The sequence below is a fragment of the Buteo buteo genome, chromosome 5, assembly GCF_964188355.1.
Source record: "Buteo buteo chromosome 5, bButBut1.hap1.1, whole genome shotgun sequence".
Lineage (NCBI taxonomy): Eukaryota > Metazoa > Chordata > Aves > Accipitriformes > Accipitridae > Buteo > Buteo buteo.
The window spans coordinates 40,061,642-40,084,317 of record NC_134175.1 but is presented as its reverse complement, the minus strand read 5'-3'; the positions used below and the strand labels follow the sequence as shown (position 1 = coordinate 40,084,317).

At 41.8% G+C, this 22,676-nt stretch overlaps 1 protein-coding gene across 10 annotated transcripts in view; it reads right to left on the bottom strand.

The window, feature by feature from the left end:
• Positions 1–22,375, bottom strand: part of EPB41L5 (erythrocyte membrane protein band 4.1 like 5) — a 61,341-nt gene extending 38,966 nt beyond the window's left edge. For 7 of the 10 annotated variants that reach the window (XR_012650504.1, XR_012650507.1, XR_012650505.1 and 4 more), the window contains exons 1-7: positions 22,064–22,196; positions 20,916–21,100; positions 10,395–10,499; positions 4,932–4,974; positions 3,724–3,802; positions 1,164–1,208; positions 794–846 (exon numbers count right to left, since the gene is read on the bottom strand). Coding sequence is in view for 6 of the 10 variants with exons in the window: in XM_075028756.1 (XP_074884857.1) it covers positions 794–846; positions 1,164–1,208; positions 3,724–3,802; positions 4,932–4,974; positions 10,395–10,499; positions 20,916–21,095 (505 nt within the window). In the remaining 4 variants the exon portion in view is untranslated. Of the gene's footprint in view, positions 1–793; positions 847–1,163; positions 1,209–3,723; positions 3,803–4,931; positions 4,975–10,394; positions 10,500–20,915; positions 21,101–21,812; positions 21,831–22,063; positions 22,197–22,278 lie in introns of those variants that run through there. The other 3 variants (XM_075028757.1, XM_075028758.1, XM_075028761.1) reach the window with 3 other exon arrangements.
• Positions 22,376–22,676: the final 301 nt, after the last annotated feature.

Genomic DNA, 22,676 nt, shown 5'->3' with positions numbered 1-22,676 from the left:
CCTGCTTGAAACCACAGCAAACTTCACATTCGTTAAGATCACACCCTCATCCAAACAACAGAAGACATTGGCCATGAAGATCAGTGATGTACAACCTATACGTGCAGCTGAAGGTCAGACCACAGCTCTCATGAGAGCCATGGACGCTGGAGTCTCAGCTGGAATCAGAAGTTAAAGACAACTCATTAATAAGAGTCTCAAATGACTCGAGCAAAGTGCTGTATCGCTTAGAAAAAATATAGTATGTCACCTCTTTTGGCTGAAGAAGGATCTGAAATACCAAGAAGTGCAGTTCAATCATAAATGCTCAAGTACAAGCATGAGACGTGGGGCACTAACATGTTTCCACAAATAAGCTGAAGTCAAAAGCTGGTGGTTTTTATATACAGGACTTTTCAAGTGAGTACAGGACCAAAATAATTTTGTACCTGATTTGTACCACGAATGGCAGAAACTATATGATGAAAAAAAGTGAACTGTGTTACTACATCAAAGCAATTCAGGAAGACTGCAGACCTCGTATCTTGTGTGAAAGTGGACAGGTTTGCACAAAAGCACCTGAGAAAACAAGTTTAGGGCAAAGCTGTGTTCTATTTCTTGAGGAATCAAGTGATTTTCAATATACACTTTCAGCAAAATTACAATAAAAAAAAAGAGCTGTGTTTCACACTGGATGGCTAACATCCGGGCAGAACCTATTTTCTGGATATAACAAGGACAGACTAAAAGAGGTAATAAGAGTACACACAAGCTGTTCGTACAAATTCATCCTTCCCCGCTCATACCCACTCACCTTGCATGTTATAAGCTGCCAACTGGACGGCTGTGTCAAAAGGGCATTCCAATCTGCCATAAGAGAAATGCATTGTTAAAACCATAGCTGACACTATTTAGCAGACAACTCATACCTGACGGTGAGAAACTCAACTTGTTTGGGATAAGAAAGTGAAAAAGGATTAGTAGATTTTCAGCAAATTATCAAGAGATAAGCACTACATTATTTAAACATTCCTCTGATGCTATTCATGCATAGAAAAGTAGTATTTTAGAAAAAAAACCATATTACATTACTTAGTAAAACTAATTATCCAAACATAAGTTTAATAAATCCTATGCTAAACACACTGTAATTGTTTAAAAGGCTGTTTATCTGGAATACTTACTTTCCACTAAGAATATCCAGTTTCAGCTGCAGAACAAATAAATACCTGTAGGATTAAGTAAGAAATAAAAGTCATTGATTAATAGTTCTAATATGTCACTCAGCCAACAGGAGGAAGTTCAAGCCTGACAAATAAAAATGTTTTCTACTCTTCACATGGGTTTTCAAGACAGAAGAAACTGCGTTGTGATTTTTCAAGGCTTTACCAGTTGGGTTTGTATGCTTTGCACACATTTCAAATGAAGTAAACCCAAAACTAGAAGTTGCCACAAGCTGAACTAGTATTGCATGCTAAAAGAAATAGGACACCTATGTAAGTGTCACTTTTTTCTCTTCTGATCCTACTTGGGCAAAGAACAACTTGCAGGTTCCACATTTTCCTCACTATCCATAGACGTATCGATCTCATAAGAGAATGAATATTTTAAAGTCTCAATACAGTTCCTGGATTGCTTAGTTAAAATCTAACCCAGAAAGCTGACTGCAAAGTGACACCCCCCCCCCCCCCCAAACAGTAGGCTGCAGCCTTTTCAACTTGTTTACTCTTCAGAGCCAGCTTTCCTTCACTGCCTTGCTTATTCAGTACTCTTCTTGCTTAGAAATTAGGCAAATATTGAATACAAAGCTCGTATCCCTTTGGTGTGCAACAGCAATCCTTCCGATCCAATACCCACAAAGAGTAGCCCTCTTGCTCCATTATGGTACACAGAAGTAGTCTCATCAACTAAAACGCTGCCATCCACAATGGTATCCAGTTTGAATTCTACTACAGATGAGCAGAAGCCTTAGGCACATAGCCAAAGACAATGCCTCTGTTTCAACATGTGCCTATGTCTCCTCATACTCACATACATAGACACGAAACAGACGCAGGCATTTTTCCTATAGGTCCCTTGGAAATACAAATACTTTGTCAAACCATTTATTATCCAAAGCCTTTTGAACACTGGCCCCTACATGGGGAATAAATTTGTTTGGTACTGAGCCTAGGTATCAAAAGAATGAGCACAGGCCTCCAGTGTATAGTGGGTATGATCAGTCCGTGCTTATCAGTCACATAACACTTGCAAACAATTCAAGCATACTTCCCATGCCTAGGCAATGTTACATGACCTCTGACTGGTGGCATCTGATGGGAAGCTGGCAGAAAACGTGAGCGAGCCGCACCTGTGGAAGCTGAAAAGTGGCTCCAGCTGGGTGTCCTGCTGCACAAAGAGAAGGTAGAACCCTCAGAAAGCCCCTGCTAGTGACACCTATACCCACAGCAGAGCTCCCCTTGCCGCTGCTTCTTCAAGGCATAAAATTGTCTCAAGACAGAAGAAAGACTTGCTGCTCTCCTCTTCTGGGGGATTAGCTAAGCAGACAGACAGGGTTTAAAAGCCCTCAGGTTTCAGGGCTGCCCTACTAAAACCTGTATAGCAAGGTCTGACTGGCAGAACTCCGTCAGGATGGATGAAAATGTTTTATAGTGGTAGGTACAGATGTAGGTCTGAGTTTTCTCTATAGTTACTATTTTTAAAGACAGTTAAAAGTTTATTCAGGAACATGAATGGGGAGGTAAAACACTCTTCCCAGATCGGCAGGAAAGCATTAAAGAAGAGCAGTTATAACATTATGGTACTACATGTAAGTATGAAGCTGTACAGGGTACATATGGCTGTAAGGGGTAATACTACTATAATCTTCCTGGTAGCACTCCTAGGGATTTGGCTAAAGTGCAGACCGAAGATCCACACAGACATAAACCTGAACAACAAACAAATATACTTCACACTCTTACAAATGGCTGAGGGTACGAAGCATCTACAGCTATCAAGAAAACATAACAACTTTGTTTTCTCTCCAAAACGGATCATCAGCAGTGGTGACAAGGCAAGGAAATGTCGCCTTTTACAACAGACTTACACTACTGACAGATGGCAGGTTGTGTTCTCGTTCAAAGCACCCCAAGTATGCCTCAGTCCAGCATGAAATGCAGCATTATGAACGGATCTGTGAAATGCTTTAATCAAGAGAAACTGCTGCTCACCTGATACTACAATTCTACACACATAGTATTGTTAACTCGCATCTCAACATGGTAGTAAAATACTATTTTCCCTTTCTATAAGCTCTGAAAAGACCACAGAAGTAATGAAACGTTAACTGAACTTATTTTTGCCAAAGAGAAGCTCTAACTTGCCATTCAACACTTTTCTACCTAAAGAGACAGGATGACTACTTACAGTTGAAACTAAATGCAGATTAAGAAGAGTACAGAAAGAGGAATTACGTCTGTTCTCTTCAGTAAAAACCTCTGACCATTGTGTATAAGCTACTCAGATCAGTTGCCAGAATTGCCTAATAAAAAATGGTGCATCAACTAATATAGTAAATATACAGATCTCTTTATATTAGAGTTCATTTATTTAATGAGAGCTACCTTAGAAACATTTACAAAAAGCCAAGTAAGCAAGCAGCTCTAAGGAATTCTCCAAAACATCATACAACTTTTAAAATAAATACCACAAAACCATTTTCCTGGCCTTATTTGGATATCTCTCACACAACTTCCTTCTTACCTTGTTAGCTCTTCACGTAGATTGTTGGGCTCTGATGAGTAAAACTTTACACGAAAATGCAGACAATACGGTGGGCCAACTGCAAAGCAGAATTCATTCAAGACAGCGGTAACAGTTACTGGATGAGACATCTTATTTTTTTGTTACACAGAATCCCATCACAAAACTTGACTGAAACTGGCTCTGTCCTACCACAAGGTCTAAAGGCAGGAATTCCTTTGTGACACAGAAATGCATTAAAAACATCAGGGTGAAAGGATACCTAAATATACACACAAAATAGTTTTACATGTTACAAGTCAATCCAACAGTCATATCACATTAAATTGATTTGTGCTGCCAAGAGCACGCGAATCTAGGTTAATCCCTATATTTAAGGACTCTATCCATCACCAAGAAAGCTGTGCATCTTGGCTTTGCAGTTGACCAAACCCCCGGGCACTCTGTTGGTCTCTGTAACGCCTTCCCAGGGCTCTGGGAAATACCCACTGCTGGCAACTCAGGACCCTTTATCCCACAGAAGTTTAGACATATTTTAGGGGCATTTAACAGACCCTTCTGTGGAAGAATCATCTTTTCTGGAAACCAAAGAGTTAATTCAGCAAAGGATGGATTAACAGTTCTTTAAAAATGTGCAGCACTCTGCTGATTCTTGCATCTGACAGGAGGAATTTTCTCTCTCTCGGTGCTTCCAAACCCTCTGTTCTATTAACACAGCACCACAAATCCCTGAAGACTTCCCACAGCAGAGAGCAAGGAAGCTGCTAAACAAAAATCAGCTGACATCACATCTTACCCAAGCGTGCACCACTGAAACGACCGGGCCACACTAAATGCCTGTGCAGCAGGTAAGGACTTGGTAGTCCGAACACAGATTTGGGCACTCAGAACTGCCCCAAGGGATAGAGGCTCCAAGACAAGTTTTCCTATAGTCAGGATAACGATCTATAACACTAAAGCATCTTCAGCTGCATCCATTTAAAATATAATTAATGAGCCTCTAACATGTTTAATTAAGGACATTAGACTAAAGTAATATGAGCTACAGAGGGAAGAGGCCATTAAACAATCAGCAGCACCATGCCAGGTTTTTGTCACTGGGTCCTGTCACTCCTCACAGGACACTGCCCCCCACCATCCATTTCAACTGCCTGTGCCTCCTGTATGTTCAATATGAGATCCCAAGAGAAAACAAAAAGGACACTTACTTTTAACTTGCTTTTTAATGCTTTTTGTGTTGTCCAACCAATGCTGAAAAATAAATTACTTTCATTGAATTATCAATAAAGAAATCTCACAGAAAGAACAAAAAAGATAAAAAACCCCCCTATTCATTAGTGAACACCATCTTGGAATAACAAGCAGTTCATTAAAACAATCTAATCCAAATCTTTCACAATTCACAGTTCTCAGTGTTCATCAAAGATCCTTTCGCTCTAAGTTTGTAATGCAAAATATCAGTTTCGAACAACAGAAACATCCTGTAGTAACTTATTTAAAGGCAATCTTCAAGAAAGCATTATCTACTTTAAAAAAAATGTACTGACAGAGCACTTCAATTACTAAAATTTTCATCCTGTCCAAACAAACAAACAAACACTTAATTCACACATTAGTAGGTCAGCCAGTGACTATGTGCCAGAGAGGCATAAATCATAGCTGGAGACTCTGGCACTCAGCTGTTTGTGATGCCCACTTGGGGTGGAAGGGGAGAGACAAAATAAATATTGTTGGCTTTCAGGCATTTTCTTTAGATGACTCAAGCGTAATAACAGCAAAGAGGGTCAGCTCTACTTAATTCTCCAAAATTTATTCACATCTGAAATTTTAGCAATTGTCACATGGGAGGACAGAAGTTACTGCCCCACCTACTAATTCTAATTATAAGCATTAGTATAACAATATAAGCTAAATGTACTTGACATGAAGCCAAAATAAAGGCTTCACTTGCACTGCATACAACAGCACGTGAAAATTAAGCTCTAGATGACAGGTTGAGAGAAACATCTACACGTATATGCTATGCTCCCTAAAATAACTGCATATACTCCTACTGCTGAAGAGTTTATACCAGAAACTAAAGATAAAGCTGGAAAGCTAACGTACACCTAGCGGTGGAGACCTACTTCCAAGTGTTGTGCACAGTGAACAGCTCCCTCCTCCGAAGAAGGTGACTCAATTAAACAGTAAACACAGCACCCTGTTCAACATAATTGCATTGACTCAACAGCCAGAGCAAGCTACCTAGCACTCCACGGCCTGCATGGTTCACAACGACCAGGTAACACCACCTCATTTGATCAGTCCCAAATGTCACCTTGCAACTAATACAGATGAATTATATACTTAGCAACACTCCTTTCGTTAAACTACGTGCCATAAAGTTCACAGTGGGCCCCACAGAGGACCAAAAAGCAACAGGGGTATGAGAAAGAACCGGTATTTTCAGGTTGCAATGCCAAGTGCAAACACATTCCTGTCTTCAGAGCAGCGCCTTCTGCAGAGAGTGTGTAAAGTCAGCCTGTAATACATCCACGATATGCAGCGATTGATATATTAGCTGCAGATCCGCACAACTGAACCATCTACTGCTGCTGTGCACACAGCTAAAAATGCTCTCATTATCTATTAAAACAAAGTAGCTACAGAAATCTATTTGAAATGTATATAATATATTTTTTAAATAAAGCAGGAAGCTTAAAGAATGAAGCAAATATTTAGGTCAACTTTGCTTACACTACCAGCAAAATGGAGTTGAGTAATTTTTTTGTTTGTTTCTTTAAGAAAATGCTATAATCTCTCTTCCTATTCCATAAACTCACTTGCTTTAAGAGACAACTTACTCACTCCTTCCTGCACCATATAAATATACAAACTGCCCACTTGGAGGCTTGCAGGTGATTTAGATACAGGAATGGCAGAGAGCCATTTCTAGGCTACAGGACTGGCTGTGCATGCCTGTTTCATCTCCCTCCTGTTTTTTCTCATCTCCTCCACATTCCGTGGCAAGGCAACTGAGAGGCCCACGACAGGCACTGATAGCGTTTTACTCTGCTCGGCTCTTACCACCGCTGCCTACAGGAGCTGCGTCTGAATGGTAAGGGTCTGTGTGGAAGAAGGGAAACAACTGCTTTTAAATGCAGGGGAAAAAAACCCACAAAAAAACCCCAAAAACCCAAACCCAACACATGCATGGATACACACAGATGTCAGGAAACTTAAGATTTATTTCAAGTGATTAAAATGGAATTCTAGTGGACCTGGCAAAAAGTTTACATTCTGATGAGAGTTTGCTCAGCACAGTCTACTGCTGAAATCCAGAGATAAAAGTTTGCTAAACAAAAAGCAGTATCAACAACGGACTGCATAGAGTACTGGAAGTCCTTAGTAAAACAGTTTGCTGCTTCAGAAATTTTAAAACCAAACCAAAACACACACACACACAAAAAAACCCCAACCCAGCAACACTTTAAGAAGGTAGGGTAAATAAGGGTTTTTTTAGTAAGATGGAGAGGCCAAAACTGGTCCCATGCTTTATAGAATTAATGGGTGCATACTTAGTACAATGCTACACAAATAATTTTCAGCATTAAGCACTGCATTAGATAAAACTGCCAGAATAACAAACCAATGTGTTGTACAATTCCATTAGGAAGAGCAAGTATTTGATGCTTGCAACCTGTACATTAGAATTAGGAATTTGCCACCTGTTAAATGTTTGATGCCTTGTTACTAGAAACATCTCTCCAGCATTGCTACAGTAAAAGCCAAATAGCCCAACAATCTTTATCTTTTGTGTCACTGGACATGCTGTACTGTTCATTGTCAGCCTGAATCAAAGTTACTCAAATTAACAATAGCCTGTTCCCTTGGCTGCCAGACCAAGTCTGGTATACAGTGGACGATCTTGCAAATAATTCCTTTTGCCATCTCCTGCCTCTTACTTGGGGTTGGCGGGGGAATCTATTCCTAACCATCAGACTGGCAATGAACACAGAAATCATATGAAAACAACAATTCTTTCACTTCACTAATTGTTTCAAGAACTTCTTCAAAGAAGTTAGTGTTTGAATCCTAAAATCCAAAACGTCAGGAAGAGTTTGTATTACCTGGGTTCCCCCCACGCCCCAGTACATCATAAACTCAAACACCTAACTACTAATCACTTCAGCAGCTCCAAAGAAGAAAAAAAGCTATCCTTCAGTTGTTCAAAATGAATCTATTGAAATTTGTATTTAAAACATTTGTATTTAAAACAAGCAGGGAATTTCTCAATTTTTTATTTAACTATATGTTGCTAGTTTGCCTGTGTTTTTATATCATCAGGTGCAACTAGCTAGTAAGGCAACATACTTAAATTGGGTAGCAGAAAGATTATCTCCTTCAGAGCCAGTGGACAATTCTGTCCACAGTAAGGGACTGGATTCTCATACTGTTTATTTAACAGGTCTCCTGACTTTGACAAGTCACTTGATTAGTCTCTGTCTTTGTTTCCAGCTGCAGATTGGGTTTCTGCTAGAATATGCCAGCTCCGCTTTGCAAGAACAGCTGCCATCACAACAGTTCTTCATTTCTTAAAGCAATTATCTCTGGCTGTTGTGTTCAGCTCTTCTGGCAAAATGCAATCTTTTCTGCTTCGTTATACAGAGTGTATCAATGAAGTCCAGTTTAAACAGATTGTTATCTCTACTCTGCCTCTTTTCAGTCACACATAGTTAAGAAAAGGAAGCAAACCACGTTCGAAATCGCTTGTACCTGGTAGATTGTGCAGTATCAAATACTCAATCAGGGGCTGTCTGGACTGGAAGTAACAATTCGCTGGACAAAAGCAAGCCATGAGCCATTGCTGAGGCAGAAAAGATTAACTCTTATTTCCCCATTTCAAGATGAAATTATGTTATTTGCTAACAGAACAGTAAGAGATACCATACAGATAGTTTCACTAGTTACAACTAACCCACTGTGAACTCTTATGAGATCCTAGAGGCACACAGAAATACTTCAGAAGACACATGGCAGAAATTGAGTTAGGATACCTAAAATGTACAGATTATTTATTCCCTGAAGCAAAAAGATAAACGCAATGGAGCCATTCACTATCAGTACTCAACATCCCAGACTGCACATGCTTAACACAGCTAACATGATCGTTATAAAAACAAAATGGTATGCAACGTGCTGTTTTCTAGTTTCTGTTTGTAGGAGGTATGCACGGTTCTGAATGACATCCCTCCGTTATAGTGTAATGGTCTTTTTCTCCTTAGTCTTAAATGTCTCTGTTCTGCAAGGGGTTTAAGACCACTTTCACTACTGGGAACCGCAGCCCAGCAGCAGCTAATCCCGGTAGCCATGAAGTTTGCTTCAGATGCTGAACACAAATTATTTTCCCTGAAGAGAATATTCTCTACAATTACAAGCTAAGCATAAAACTCGATCACAATAATTTTGAAAAGAATCCATCAGGTTTTAAGTGTGCTTTGGGGTGGGTAACACTGTGTCCAAAGCTGTCATCTTCCTTCAAAGGTTCAGGCTTGGGGAGTTTTTTGCCATTATACAAAGCTGTAACAATTGAGATGTCACCTTCAAAGTATTCTGGACATAGACCCTCACAGAAGTAAAGGAATATATGTCATTGCCTCCATTTCGTATGCTGACCTCGAACAATTCAGGTATTTAGCTCAGCAGCAACTGTCTGTGCTTCCACTCTGCCATCCTAATCATGAAATAATTCTGAAATGGACTTGAAACACAGAAACAATTAGGTCATACATCTAACAAAAAAGATTGACAGAGTATGAAAACTCCGATCTCATTCTACCTGGGGGTGTTGGGATAAATGAATACAGGTTTAAGTTACAGGGATGCAGGACAGAGACAAAAATCCACTCCTTGTCCAAAACCCCACTTAACTTGCAGCTATCCTTTGGGGCAGGATTAAGCACTTGGCCATAAGAAGTAACCATATAAAACTGCACAGCCTGCAAGTGAAAGAACTATGGTTGCTTCTGACAAACAACGCTCTGCTTCTGTTTTCAAAAGCAGTCACATTTTTACAAACACACAACAAACTTCACAAACAAACTCAGGGTTGCAAGAACCCTCTATTCAAACTGTCTGGTATATACAAACATGCCTATATCCTCCCAAAAATTTCTAGTTACAGGTGTGAATCACAACTGATTTGAGCAAACCAAAGGTATACCCCTCTTACCAAGATTATTTCCCAAGCAGACATTACTAAGATGACTTTTGCTCATAGGAAAATTGATGGCATTGGCAAAGGAAAACCTTCTCCCCTCTGTAGAATGAAGGGCCAAGGACACACTCTAGTTGTGCCCCTTCCTCTCTGCATCAGCAGCATCAAGAATTTCTACATGACACATCACGCTCTGGGGTCCTACGGGACCAGACTGCCTAATGACAACAGAAGGTGTGACAAGAACAAGTGAAAGACAAGAAAGGAAGAGACAACAGCATTGTAATATGTTACAGTGCTCGAGGTAGAATTCAACTTGGGGTCACTTAAACTAACACACCACAGAGCTTCTGCACAAAATTTAACTCAAAAAAGGCAGCTTTCTTAAAGCATTTTTGTCAATATTAGGATCTAAATTTTAGACTTTTGCTTTAAAAACAAAACAACAAAACAAAAAAACACTGCTGCTACTCACCGCCACTTGTGCGGAATCCATGAACCTTAATCCAAAGTAGTCGCTTTCTATAAGGTCCAGATGATACATGATCTGTTCAAACAGGAGCTGGCCTTTGGCTTTTTTCTGAAAATATAAACAATTCAGTACTTAGCAAGTAGATTTATTGTAGCATCAACCTTCTTCTAGGCATACTTTATATTGTAATTCCAAAAGTGAGAAAAACCCAAAATTAAGCTTCTGAAAACATAATACGGAAATTCTTGTTTTCTCTCATATTTCTTGATGGCTCTTTTTCTTGAAGGCAGATGTACACCCCACAAGAAGCACACATAATATCCTTAAAGGACTTGCATAATTTCCTTTTTTGGAAAATGTCAACATTGACTTGCACAACACAGAGTGTTAAAGAATCATTTTACCATTGTCTCTTTTAGGCTTTCCTTACTCACCGAAGTTCTATTGAACTGGAAATATAGCTAGTACTATTGCAATAACTAATGCACTGGAAAATTTTCAGAGCAAAGTACAGCAAATTGCTTACGAATTTACTACTGTTTGATATCTAGGCAATTCACCAGTTTTAAAGCAGGTAGCAAAGCATATTGAATTAGGATGTAGCATTCCATTAGGAAGTGCTTTTAACAACTGCCAGGAAGCAGTCTGAGGCAAGCAAATTTAACAAATAGTACTTAGATAACACATTTACAAAAGTCAGTTCATGAAACTCACTTGTAGGTGCAAAAAGCCACCACGTATGCTCATACATAATTTATGAAAAAAAACTTAGCTCTGGCCTCAAGTAAACATCATTTTTACAGTGATGATCTAAAAAATTAAACAGTTGTTTTTAAAGAGAAGGCAGTAAAGAGCACTGAGCAGTTTCTACACCAACATACATTTTTCATGCTATGAACTCCTTTATAGTAATACACTGAAAGAAAAGCTTAACAGTAATACCCGAGATGCCTAAATGTAATAAAAATACATTAATAAATTAGTAGGTCAGATTACAAGTCACGGTGTTGAAAAGAAATATTTTTAAATGCAAAGAAATGCAGAAAGATTTGTGCTTACTCCGCAAGCAGTTTCAGGATTTCTCTATTTCCATAATGCTATCACCTTGCAATCTTTTATCTTAATATTTATACATTCACAACTTGAGAAATGGGCTAACTTTCTAAGCATATATTTTAGTAAGCTACTAATTAGCAGATTTAGTCCACCTCTCAAAACTCTGGGCCAGCCAGAATTCTTATTCTCAGAAATAATTTGGTTTAATTACCAAGTAATAGCGATGTAAGTAAAGCAGCATGCATAATTTTTGCCACCTTCCTCTACCCCGATCTTCAAATATTTTATATTCAACTTTGCAATCATAATTATTGGTTTACTCGATACATTAGTTAAATCCAACATGACATTTCACACCTCAAAGCAGAATCTCAGAAAAGTCTGTAAACTGAACCTGCCTAAGAACGTTCTCTCACAGCTATTTATTTCCAAGTATTAGGGGAGGTAGGGGGAATGGAAGGCAATTAGACCAGCAGGCAACTTCACGTACACACAGCATCTACAAAATTGTTGTATAATGAAAATGCTGAGACGTAGACCTCACCAAACTCGTTCAAGGCAAGTTTTTTCTGTTGACTTCAAGAAAAAGTACTTCTCAGGCAACAGCAGATTTATTGAACACCAGCAAGACTCTCATAACAGAGGCCTTAAAGCAAATCGCCTACAAATAAGCCCACACATTTCTTCCACTATTTGAGTCTGCAGCCTCTTTCTTGAAAGAGCAAGGCGTTGAACTGTTGATATTTTCTCTCTGCACAGAATATCTTCTGCTTAAACAGTTAAGATATACTAATACAAGTGACATCAATTCAGCATTTGCAACAGCAAAACTAGAAAAATGTTTTATTTTGCATGAAGCTTTCTGCAGCTCGTCTAAAACTACAGGAAAATCTCCCATTACTGAGCCGAACATTTTAGATCCTTCTCAATTCCTCAGTAAATCATCTTTTAAAACTGTAATTAACCCGTTAGCCAAATTCCCTCCTAGGGACAGGCAATGGAGCACTTTAACTCAAGCCTGCAATTACTACACATACTATCTCAGACTACCAACAACTAAAACTGTATTATGTATTATTGTTCAAAATTCTGCAGCGCCAGATTAGTTTCAGAGCGTGTTCGCCATTTTGGTAATCCCAGCAAAGGACTCAAAGGTTAAATGGACCCAGAATGACTAATGTGGGAGAAAGTCCCTGAAGAATAGCACTGGAGTGGCTGTGGAAAGATTTGCAGGGCTACTGGTTGTTTTCTGACTTAAATCACCAGGGCTGTCAACGTGGAATTAATTATGCAGTAATTTGCATATGGCTTAAATCACCAGTGGCTGTATTTGGTGCGAGTCAGCAAAAGTTTCACACATGCTTCAATGTTAAATTCAAATTCTTTCTTAAAGCCTTACTACAGTCCTTCCTCCTTACATTTAAACAAACGGCAACCAAAAATACTATTGCTTTGTAACTGGTCAATTTTTATGAATCAAAATTAATTTCTTTGTATTCAATAAAACTGTGATCTCAAGTGTTTTTGAAAGACATAGCAAAGATACACTTTTATTACATTTTCTGGTGAAAAATTACCCTAACTTTCTAACGGCAACATTTGATTTAAATGACATTTTTATCCTGCTGCTACCTCATCCTTTTTTTTTTTTTCCCTCCCCCCTTTCTTTTCCTTGCAGCAGAGCTCAGGTTACTCTCAAAGGACAAATACTTTCAAGTTGCTTAATGGTTACCGATGAACTACTAAAGTCTCCACTCACAAGCAGCCCAGCCAGTGGCTGGTCCTCGCCTCAGGGCACAAATTAAACTCCTCACGGGTTTGTAATTTTGTAAAACCCGACTACTTGATTTACACAGTTTGCAATACTCCGTCGGAAGCAACAGCAAACATCTCACAGCAGGAGAGTCAACAACTGAACTGGGAAACGTAAATAAAATATATCATTTATATAGGGCAGGTCATCTAGTGGTTTTGCCACACTTTGGAACGAGATAAAAACATCTTTCGATCGCTTTGGCACGAATGGTGTGGAGGGATGCTCCCAACTCTGTGCTAATGACATCTCATGCTGCTCTTAATAACTGCAATTGCTGGCTGAGTGGGTGTTAGCAAGGCTGGACTTAACCCCGGTAGCTCAGCACAGCGCGGCTGGGTAAAGGCAGCTCCGTGTTCCCCTGGGCAGGCTGGTCTGTCCCTTCTCTGCCGGGACAAGGGGTTCGGAGACATTCGCCTCGGCTCAGGCATCGCAGCCACTGCCTGAAACTAGAAGTGGCGGCATGTATAACCTCTTGTCATGGCCTCAGAGGTAAAGTATTTTTTTCACGGGCACGCACTCAAGAGCATAAGCCAGCAACTCCACGACTCCATCAGCTCCACAGCCTGCCTGCCTGACATAAAAGCCATTTTCAGGACTCGCAGCGGCCAGTACAGACCAGCACTGATGAGGCAACGCGGTCTTACAACAGCTGGGGACGGGACCCTTGTGCTGGGCAGGCACCAGCTGAGTGGCTCCCTTCTTAAAGTTTTAATCAGGTTTTTAATCACTGCAAAGTACTTCAAACTTCCAAAACTTGAAAAAAATAAAACCAAAAAGCCCACCTAATGAATTACTAACTAAAATGCTCATCAGAAAAGGATTTTTCTCCTCTTTATTTTTTTTTCTTTGTGAAGAAAAGGAGGTCCCTATATAAGATGAACTCTGAAAAAAAGAGATGAATAGGCTCTACGTTTGTGGGACTTACTATCTCTTGTGTCTTTGCAGCTTTACTTTTCTGTCGGAAGATTTCTTCCAATGATTATATTGCTTATTAACAATAACTAACAGTAGCTATTGCCTTCAGTAGTTACTGAAGGGCAAAACCCTTCCTTCCTGTTTTTTTGTCAGCTCATTAGGAGGGTTACCATTCATATTCATACCAGTTTCCTCAGAAAGATCCCATTCCCCCCCTGGAGAAGCTAGGGACCCCTATTCAGAATTTACAGCTACCCAGTTGGTAGGATGTCACCTACGCACCTTTGCAGCCCATGGCAGTGCGGGAGCAGCAGATGAACCTGTCCATTTCTCAGGAAGTTAATCCCCCTTCTCCCAAACGACACATTTCAAAAAAATAAGCCATGAGAGCTCCAACAGTGAGCTTTAAAGGAAAAAGATTTCCTCTCAATATCATGAAAACAGTATCTACAGTTAACCCCATTAAGTTTTGCTGGAGAACTGGAGGGTTAAACCCCCTTATCTTTACAAAGGCAGTGTTAGAAGTACACTTCATTGGTATCACCCTGATCTTCTTACAGCTTTAAGTACTGACCTACAAATGGAGTTGCTCCTGTCTTCAAACTCCCAAGCACCAATCTCTCAAATAACTTTTCCAAACTCCCCACTCAATTTTCTCCTTCATCTAAAGGTGCCAATGGCAGCAAAACACCAGTTCTGTTTCTCTCTCTGGTTTATCGCCAGCCTTTGACAACATGCACCACATGTTCTTGTACTGAGTTAAAAGCCCTGCAAGCCTGGAAGGCTGCGGAGAATAATTACTACCTCCAAAGACAGAGCTTATCAATTCTTCTGTTTACTGCATCTCTCCCAAATACAGGAAGAGAAACATTTGGGGTTAAACATTTTGTTGTGTTAGTCTCTGGAGAAAGAAAAAGTCATGTCCCCAAAATCTTTTATAAAGAATTGATTTCAATACCCATACTGTACATTTATTAGAATACTATATAGAAAGATTTCAATGGACTGTGCTCAGGCTTATTGACCCTACACATAACATGATAGTGATTCAAAACATTCATATGTGTCAGTTTGTTTTGTCAGAAGTCTCTTATTTTTGCTCTCCCAGAAAGTTTGTATCTTCTGGTTACACATCTGATTTAATCCATTTCTGAGTCTATTTCCTAACATTCTTTCTGACACAGAACATACCCAAACTGCTTCTCCAGCATTAAGGTTTAGAGATTAAATACCTCCCCCGAGTATTTTCACAAACATTGCAGTTTTATTTGGTGTTCCACCTGCAGGTTTCTCAGGAGCAGTCTGGTATGAGCGTGTGAGAGTCTCAGTCTTTGATTGAGCTCTTTACAGGGGCAGTTCAGCGGGAAAGCAGGGCTTCAGACAAAATTCGCTGTTATGCTGCGAGTTAGGAATGCTAAACCTTCAGGCAACTAAACCAGCCTGCAGCACCATCCCCAGAAACACTGCGGGCCAAACAAATTACTCTGATAGCAGCCGCAGCTCGCTTCCAGCTGCTCCCTTCCTCCCTTTCCAACCCTGCCAGGGCATCGTGCGTTGCCCCAAGCCCGAAATGCTCACCTGCCCAGAACGACTGGACTCCCAGCATGACTCAGTACGGGCATTCTGCTGCTGCTCAGAACTCCTGAAACGACTCAGCATCTACCATATACGTCTTGCGTTCAATCTCAATAGGCATTTAAACCTGGCACCCCAGGAAGCACTGGATCAACCTGCACTACGGCTTGGGCCCCCTTCCACCATGCAGACAGCACCTCCACCTCCACTTTGTAACGCTCAGCTCAGGATCGATTTTTCCAGTTTCAGTCCCCTAAAGGTCTTTCAGTAGTTTAAGCAAATAATCAAAAGCATTTCAATAGTTTAAGACAAAGACCACATGTGGAACAAGTTTTAATCCAAACCTTCGTAGTCCTAACACACACACACACACACAAGCACGTTTATTTACTCATTCCTTTTGTCACCCTAGATTTATTTTGAACATTTAAAAGCCAACCTCAAACACTAAGACTACTCATTTTATTGGATGACTGATTTTCCAGCATTTTTAGCGTTTCTAGATTTTACTTTTAATCAGCATCTGTGCCACAGACAGCATTCTGTATTTCATATCTACAGCTACAAATATTCAGCAAGTAGCCACAAATGTTCTACAAGCTTTTTAAAAAAAAACAACCACCAGAGTGGATTACCGAGTAAAAACAACTATCACAATACATCTCTGATCTTATAGGCGGATCAACACAGATCATCTCCCTCCACACAGAAAGCCATCAGCACTCGTTAACAGTTTGGCGGCAACGTTTTTGGCATTCCAGATAGGTTTCTTAATTTTATTTAAAATAATCACCACAAATACCGTCCTTTTTATCATATTTTGTAAGCATTACTCAAAAACTGTAAACAGCTTAGCTAATTCCTGCTATTCCACAGAGCTCTTGGACTCATTTATACAAGACCTCGTTTTATGATACTTCATTATAATAAGGACAAAACCATCTCATTTTGCAATCTCCATACTAAATTTCATGCATGCATAAGTAAGGAATATTCTAACATGAAAAACTACTCAGAGAGCATCCATTCTCATAATTTGTGTTTTTCATCTTATACCACTAGGAAGCTTTTGCCTAAAACTTAGGTTGCACGTACAGAAACTGGAATACAATTAACGCTCTATCATCCATGAGAAGATTACGTAAATTGTGGGTTAAGCAGGGTCAGGTTTTTTTACCCAAACACCCCTGGCTTCCACAAAGTACAGTGCTGCTTCTGTAAGACCCCATACTTACTATTTGTTGCTACTGTAAAGCTGACCTTGTTCCCCCACAGAAAGCTATCCACAAATTGTAAAAACGTGCATATTCCAAGTGTATCTCTGTAATTTAATTTACATTATTTATCTTACCATTTTTCCCCTTTATCTAGGTTATCTTTTCCCTCTCCCAATTATTACTATGAATAACTTAGAATTGACTATCTCTACAACAATCTGTTGGTGACTCCAATTAAAAACAGCTTTCAAGGAAAAGCACTGGTATGACGCTCTCCCCCTCCACAACCTGTCTTTCCCCACTAACCGTGACCACCAGAAGAGCCAGTATTCCAGCTTTTGAGGGGTTCCCTTAGAAGCTCATATTGGTATGACTGAGCTGATGGAGTCTTCAGGTACTAAACCAGGGCTGTTCATGGCTTTTGAGCTTTGGGGAATTTCAGAGGTGCAGTGGGGGAAGATGGAGTTTAGTTTCACATGGGAACAAGATTAAAAGTAAGATAAGCAATGTCAGCAAAACAGAGTTCTTGTCCTCTCACCAGTCATACCACTAAGCAAACATTCCACCCACGGATCTTAAACAATTGGAAGAAAAAGCACAACCCAACTTCTGTCCAAGTTGAACTCGAGGTAAGTTAACAGTAAAACAGCGTGTATGATGAACAACATCAACAGCAGCACGGTTAACAGACACCACATATTTTATAAAAACTTTTCATAGATTAAAAAAAAATAAGCTTCTCACTGTTTCACTAAGCACATGATAAGTCTGTCAAAATCACTGAATGCATTTGGACAAACATACAGCTTCAAAAAAGTGGTAATAGACGAGGAAAACTACCAGGTTGAAACACAGCTTTAGAATATGAGATGAAGGTGGGAAAAACCCCCACACACCTTTCGATCTGCCCCAAAAGAACACTGATAACTCGCATGAAATTCATGCCTCCCATTTTGAACATGCCAAAGTGACGGTAAATAGTAAACATAACACTGATGTTCTTCAGTCATTGACACAGCTATGAAATAAGTAGATTCTTAAAAAGAATCCAGTCTATGTACTGCATAGGACTGTAGCTTTGATAAACAGTGCAAGTCAGGCAATTTTGTAATTAAAAACAGAAGAAATAGAAAAGCAGACAGATGAAGTGGCTTGACAGACACTATAGATAAGATCAGTGGACAAAAAGCAGAGTTACTGCTGAAATCCTGGCTCTGTGTTTAATAAATTAAATCTCAACTGCACCACTTATAACATGTCCCTTCTGTTTGATTGTCAATATTTGTAAAAACATCAGTATTCACTGCTTAAAAAGGCCGAAACTTGTTTGGCTTACATGATAATGTTCCCTGTGGTTGGGTTGGGTTGTTTTTTGTTGTTTTTTTTTTTTTTTTAAATTTAAACAGAAATTCAACAATCTCAGATTCAATTATATGAACGACCATAACTCCAGAACACCTTCTTTCAGTAGCTAATTCAGTGTAAGGATATAACTCAACAAGCATTTTAAGCAAACATAAGCCTGATACCGCCTCTAAATGCTTCCTCACCACATTTGGGGATGCACATGGGGAACCAGATTGGAGAATCACTCCAGCTGGAAACTAACATAAAATTATACCGATTATTTTCAGCCGCAGCATTTTCTTGACTTAGCTTACTGCCTGGCTGCCAAAAAACTGTTTCTTCTGCCAAGGGGTGTGTGAAAACAAGGACAAACGCAATAATGAAAGCAACATCTTTTCCTCCTGTGGCAGCAACAACTTATGCCACTGTAAAGTATTTATGTAGCCATGGATTAAAAAAGGCATGGTATTCATTCCTGCCAAGACAACTCTTTCTCTGGCCATGAACTAACCTGTTTGCTAAGTGATTCAGTCTTAAGAACCACTTTCTGGTTTGTTTGGTTTGTGTTTTGTTTTTTTTTTTTAAATAAAACAATTTCACAGAACTTAAGTAGACAACGGGATTGTGCACAACTGAACTGGCAGACCTGAGGGCACCTCTTTGAGACAACAAGAGTTCATTTTAAACCAAATCTACTGTCAAAGTAACAGAACCGGTCTTGGAAAAGGCCTTAGCTCAAAGAGGACGATAATTCTTAAGGAAAGTTGCTGTAAAAGAAAAAAAAAATAAATCTATCTATATACATACACATATATATTTTTAATTTAGCTTTGGATTTTAGAAGGCAACGTTGTTTTGCCAGGATTTTCTACCTCCACTTCATCCCGTCTCCCTCCTCCCCCCCCTTTTTTGTCCTCTTTCCGAGTCAACCCCAAAATATGAATGATGCAAGTGGACACACAAGAACAAACACACTAAGGAATCTGAAATGAAACATTTAATCTACTTTTAATTTATTGTATTTTAATCACCAAAGAAACTAGTACATGTCAGCCACTGACGATGCACTGTAATTACTGCATCTAGCTATGTAGATTTTAGCATATTTGTTTACTGTTACTCATAACTTAGATGTCCACAGACAAAGCTTTATGTTGGCTTACAAAGAAAAAAAAACAAGAGTGAAAAAAGTTTCCTGTAGAAATAAATAGTTACTACTGCACCCTGATCTAAGTTTTATAGTCCAGATGGCAGGTCATGACACCTCTTCACGTTCAATTTATGCTCCTCAAAGCCTTAGAAATGTCGTTAGAGGCGCCAGGAATTTGCCTACAGAGCCAACTCCAGCTCCAAAGATTACTGCTCTGGTTATGTGGAGACACCAATTTAAACTTGAGTACTTTTTAAGTGTAACTCTTGCTATAAAGTGTTTGTTGGCATTCCTGGCCTCAAACCAAACATCCTAGGCACTAAGCAGCACTGAATACGTTCATTACATTGTCTCAGAGATGTACAAATTAGTTTTACTGCCCTCTATAAACGCCTTTCTGTATAGTCATTTTGCAAATAAAGATGCCAAATTGTTTCTTTAACTCTAGATTACTTGGGGTTCTGCATATCGCTGAAGTTATTTCTGCTCACTATGTCAACACCACCACTCAATACTCTGACAAGTTGAGCCTTCCTCAGACTAAGCACAATTCTAGAGTGTTTATAATGTTAGGTAAAATAAGAAAAGGAGGAAAGAAAAGCCATTTCAAGAATGGCTGCTCCACACATTCTTTCAGCCAGCAGCTCCAATGTCAGTGCAACTGTTATGGCAGCCAAAATCCTACGGACCTAGTCCGAAGGTCTCGCCAACCCACAGCTTTCTAACTCAGCTGTATGAGTTCAAAACAAGTCACTGACAACTACAACACATGGTAGTGGAAAAACAGAGCACATCACTTCTGTCGCTACTGTTCATCCTGTCACAGCCAAGCCCAGGTATATAATTAAGCAGAGCAGAACAGACACGTGTATATCAAGGGAGCTTTAGAAATGCAAAACAGTGGCTAACACCTCACTCCCAATAAAGCACTACGCTATGAGACAATCCCTGCTATATAATTTGCCCTGAGGAGGAGAAGGAAGTAGAATTCTTCTCTACCCCTCCCAAGTTAGCGTTAAAAACTGCGTCCATCCCTGACACAAAATCAAAACAAACAGAACACACAGAAATTACTGCTAATACTTCTGCTCATCCCTCCTCCTCAACAGAGTTACACCAAGAGATGCATACATAGCTCACTGCAATTCATCCGAAACGTTACCCTCTCTAAGTTAAGCCTGGGCACGACAATTACATTAACACGCTAGAAAGCATTCAATCCACAAGGCGCAATGCCATCTAACAAAACACTCTCTAGTTTCAGCGAACAACAGAGTTAACTATTCTTTCAGTACCTTTTTATGACCAGTAACTTAGTGGACGTCAAGTCACATAGTCAGTTACTACGACATATAGATATGCCTTTACCTGACTTGTAAACAGCAAAGAGCACAATCAGATTGACAAAAGCCAACGGTATCTAAAAAACAAACTTGCATCACTCGTACCGGTAAGTCCACGCTGACATCCGTTCCATCCAGCAGCGCTACTCGGCAAGTAATGATGGATTTTGCATCCCCAGCTGCAGGGATGTGGGTCGCAGCTCTTTGGGCCTCTCTTAGCCGCTCCTTCTCCGCATGCTTACGCATAGACCGCCGTCCAAGGGTTCGACGGAAAAAGCTCAGCATCTTTGCTATGAAACCCAAGACAAAAAAAGAACATGCTAATGTTAGTTTTTCACAGAAAAAAAGAGAAATAACAGCCTGCGTTTAAAGTTCTTAGAAAGCGCCAGACTTTGATAAAGAACTGTTGGAGATTCAAACAGATGTTTCTCTTCTTTGGATTTAAATACCCACAAGTCTTTGGCTGCTTTGGGAAAAGCCTCAGCGCAAACCTTTGACGGTAGCTGGGGTGATTTTTGGGACCATCTGAAAGCACGCTAGGGGAAAAAACAGCGATCGAGGAGATCCCCCCCAACTGTTTGCGGTGTTTCACTAACAGAAACGCTACGCTACTTCAACGAGACGGCGACGTTCTCTCAAAGCTGGAAGGCGGCGAAGAACTACGCGCCACCAGCTACATTCTTGGCTGACGCCCTCCGTCTCTCTCGAGGGAAAGAAAGTTGTAAGCGGCCCTTCCCGCCCCAGAACTTCGCTTCCCGACCAGCCGCTCTGCTGCGGGGCCTCTCGAGGAAAGGCTCCGCACCGGCCGGCCGGCGCCTTTTCGGGCACGGCGCTTCCCGGCTCTCTGCGGCCGCGGCGGCAGCGCCGAGGCTCCCGGCCGGCGCAGGGAAGGCGGCCTCCCGCCCGCTCACCGCCACCGGCGCGTCGCCTCCCGCCTCCCCGGCAAACTCCCGGGGCTCGGCCGTGAGTCAGCCCCGCGCCCCAACGACCGGCCGGTCTCACCGGATCGCAGCCCAGCCCGCCAGCGCTACGGCGCCGAAACCCGGCGCCGCCCGGCCGCCTCACCGGGGGAGCCCCGCCGACGAGCGGCACCCCCCTCCCCCCCCCCCGCCTCACCGGGCGCCCCCGCCCTTACGCAACGCCCCGGGACCGGCGGCGGCCGCCTCAACCCCGGCCCCGCTCCCGCCCCGCCGGCCTCGCCTCAGGGGTCGCGGCCGCTCGGGCACCGCCGCCGGCAGCCCCGCGCCGCTCACCTGGCGGGCGGCCCCCGCGGCCCGGGCGGCGGGAGCGGCGGAGCCGGGGGCGGCGGGAGCGCGTCCCCGCGGCGGCTCCTCAAGGCCCTGGGGGCGGGCGGGCGGTGAGGGAGCCCCCGGGAGGGGGCGGGCCTCCGAACATGGCGGAGCGATGTGGGAGGCCCTTAAAAGGGCGACGACTCGCCGTGCCTCTCCTCCTGGGCACGCTCACTCACCCGGCGGCTCCCGCTGCCGCTCTCCCCGCTCGCCGTAGACGCGGAGACCGAGGAGGGCGGCGGCAGGGAAGGGAAGCGGCGGGCGGGCGGCGAAGAGAGCGCTCTTTCTGGCGGCGCGGCCATCGCCCCTTTAAAGGAGGCGGATCGTCGGCGGAGAAGGAGCGCCCCCGCCCCGAGCCGGGTGGTTTCGCCCGGCGGAGGGGCCGCCGCGGGGGGCGGCGGGGGCGCGGCGCGGCCCACGTGCTGCCCGGGGGAGGCAGCGCGGCGGGGGCCAAAGGCGGTGCGGGACCGGCCCGGGGGGGCGCCGCGGAACCGCCGGCGAGGCCGCGCTGCGTTTCGAGCCGCGGGGACGGCTTTCGCGTTATTTCGCGGCGTTTCTGGAGTTTTTTTTGCTAACG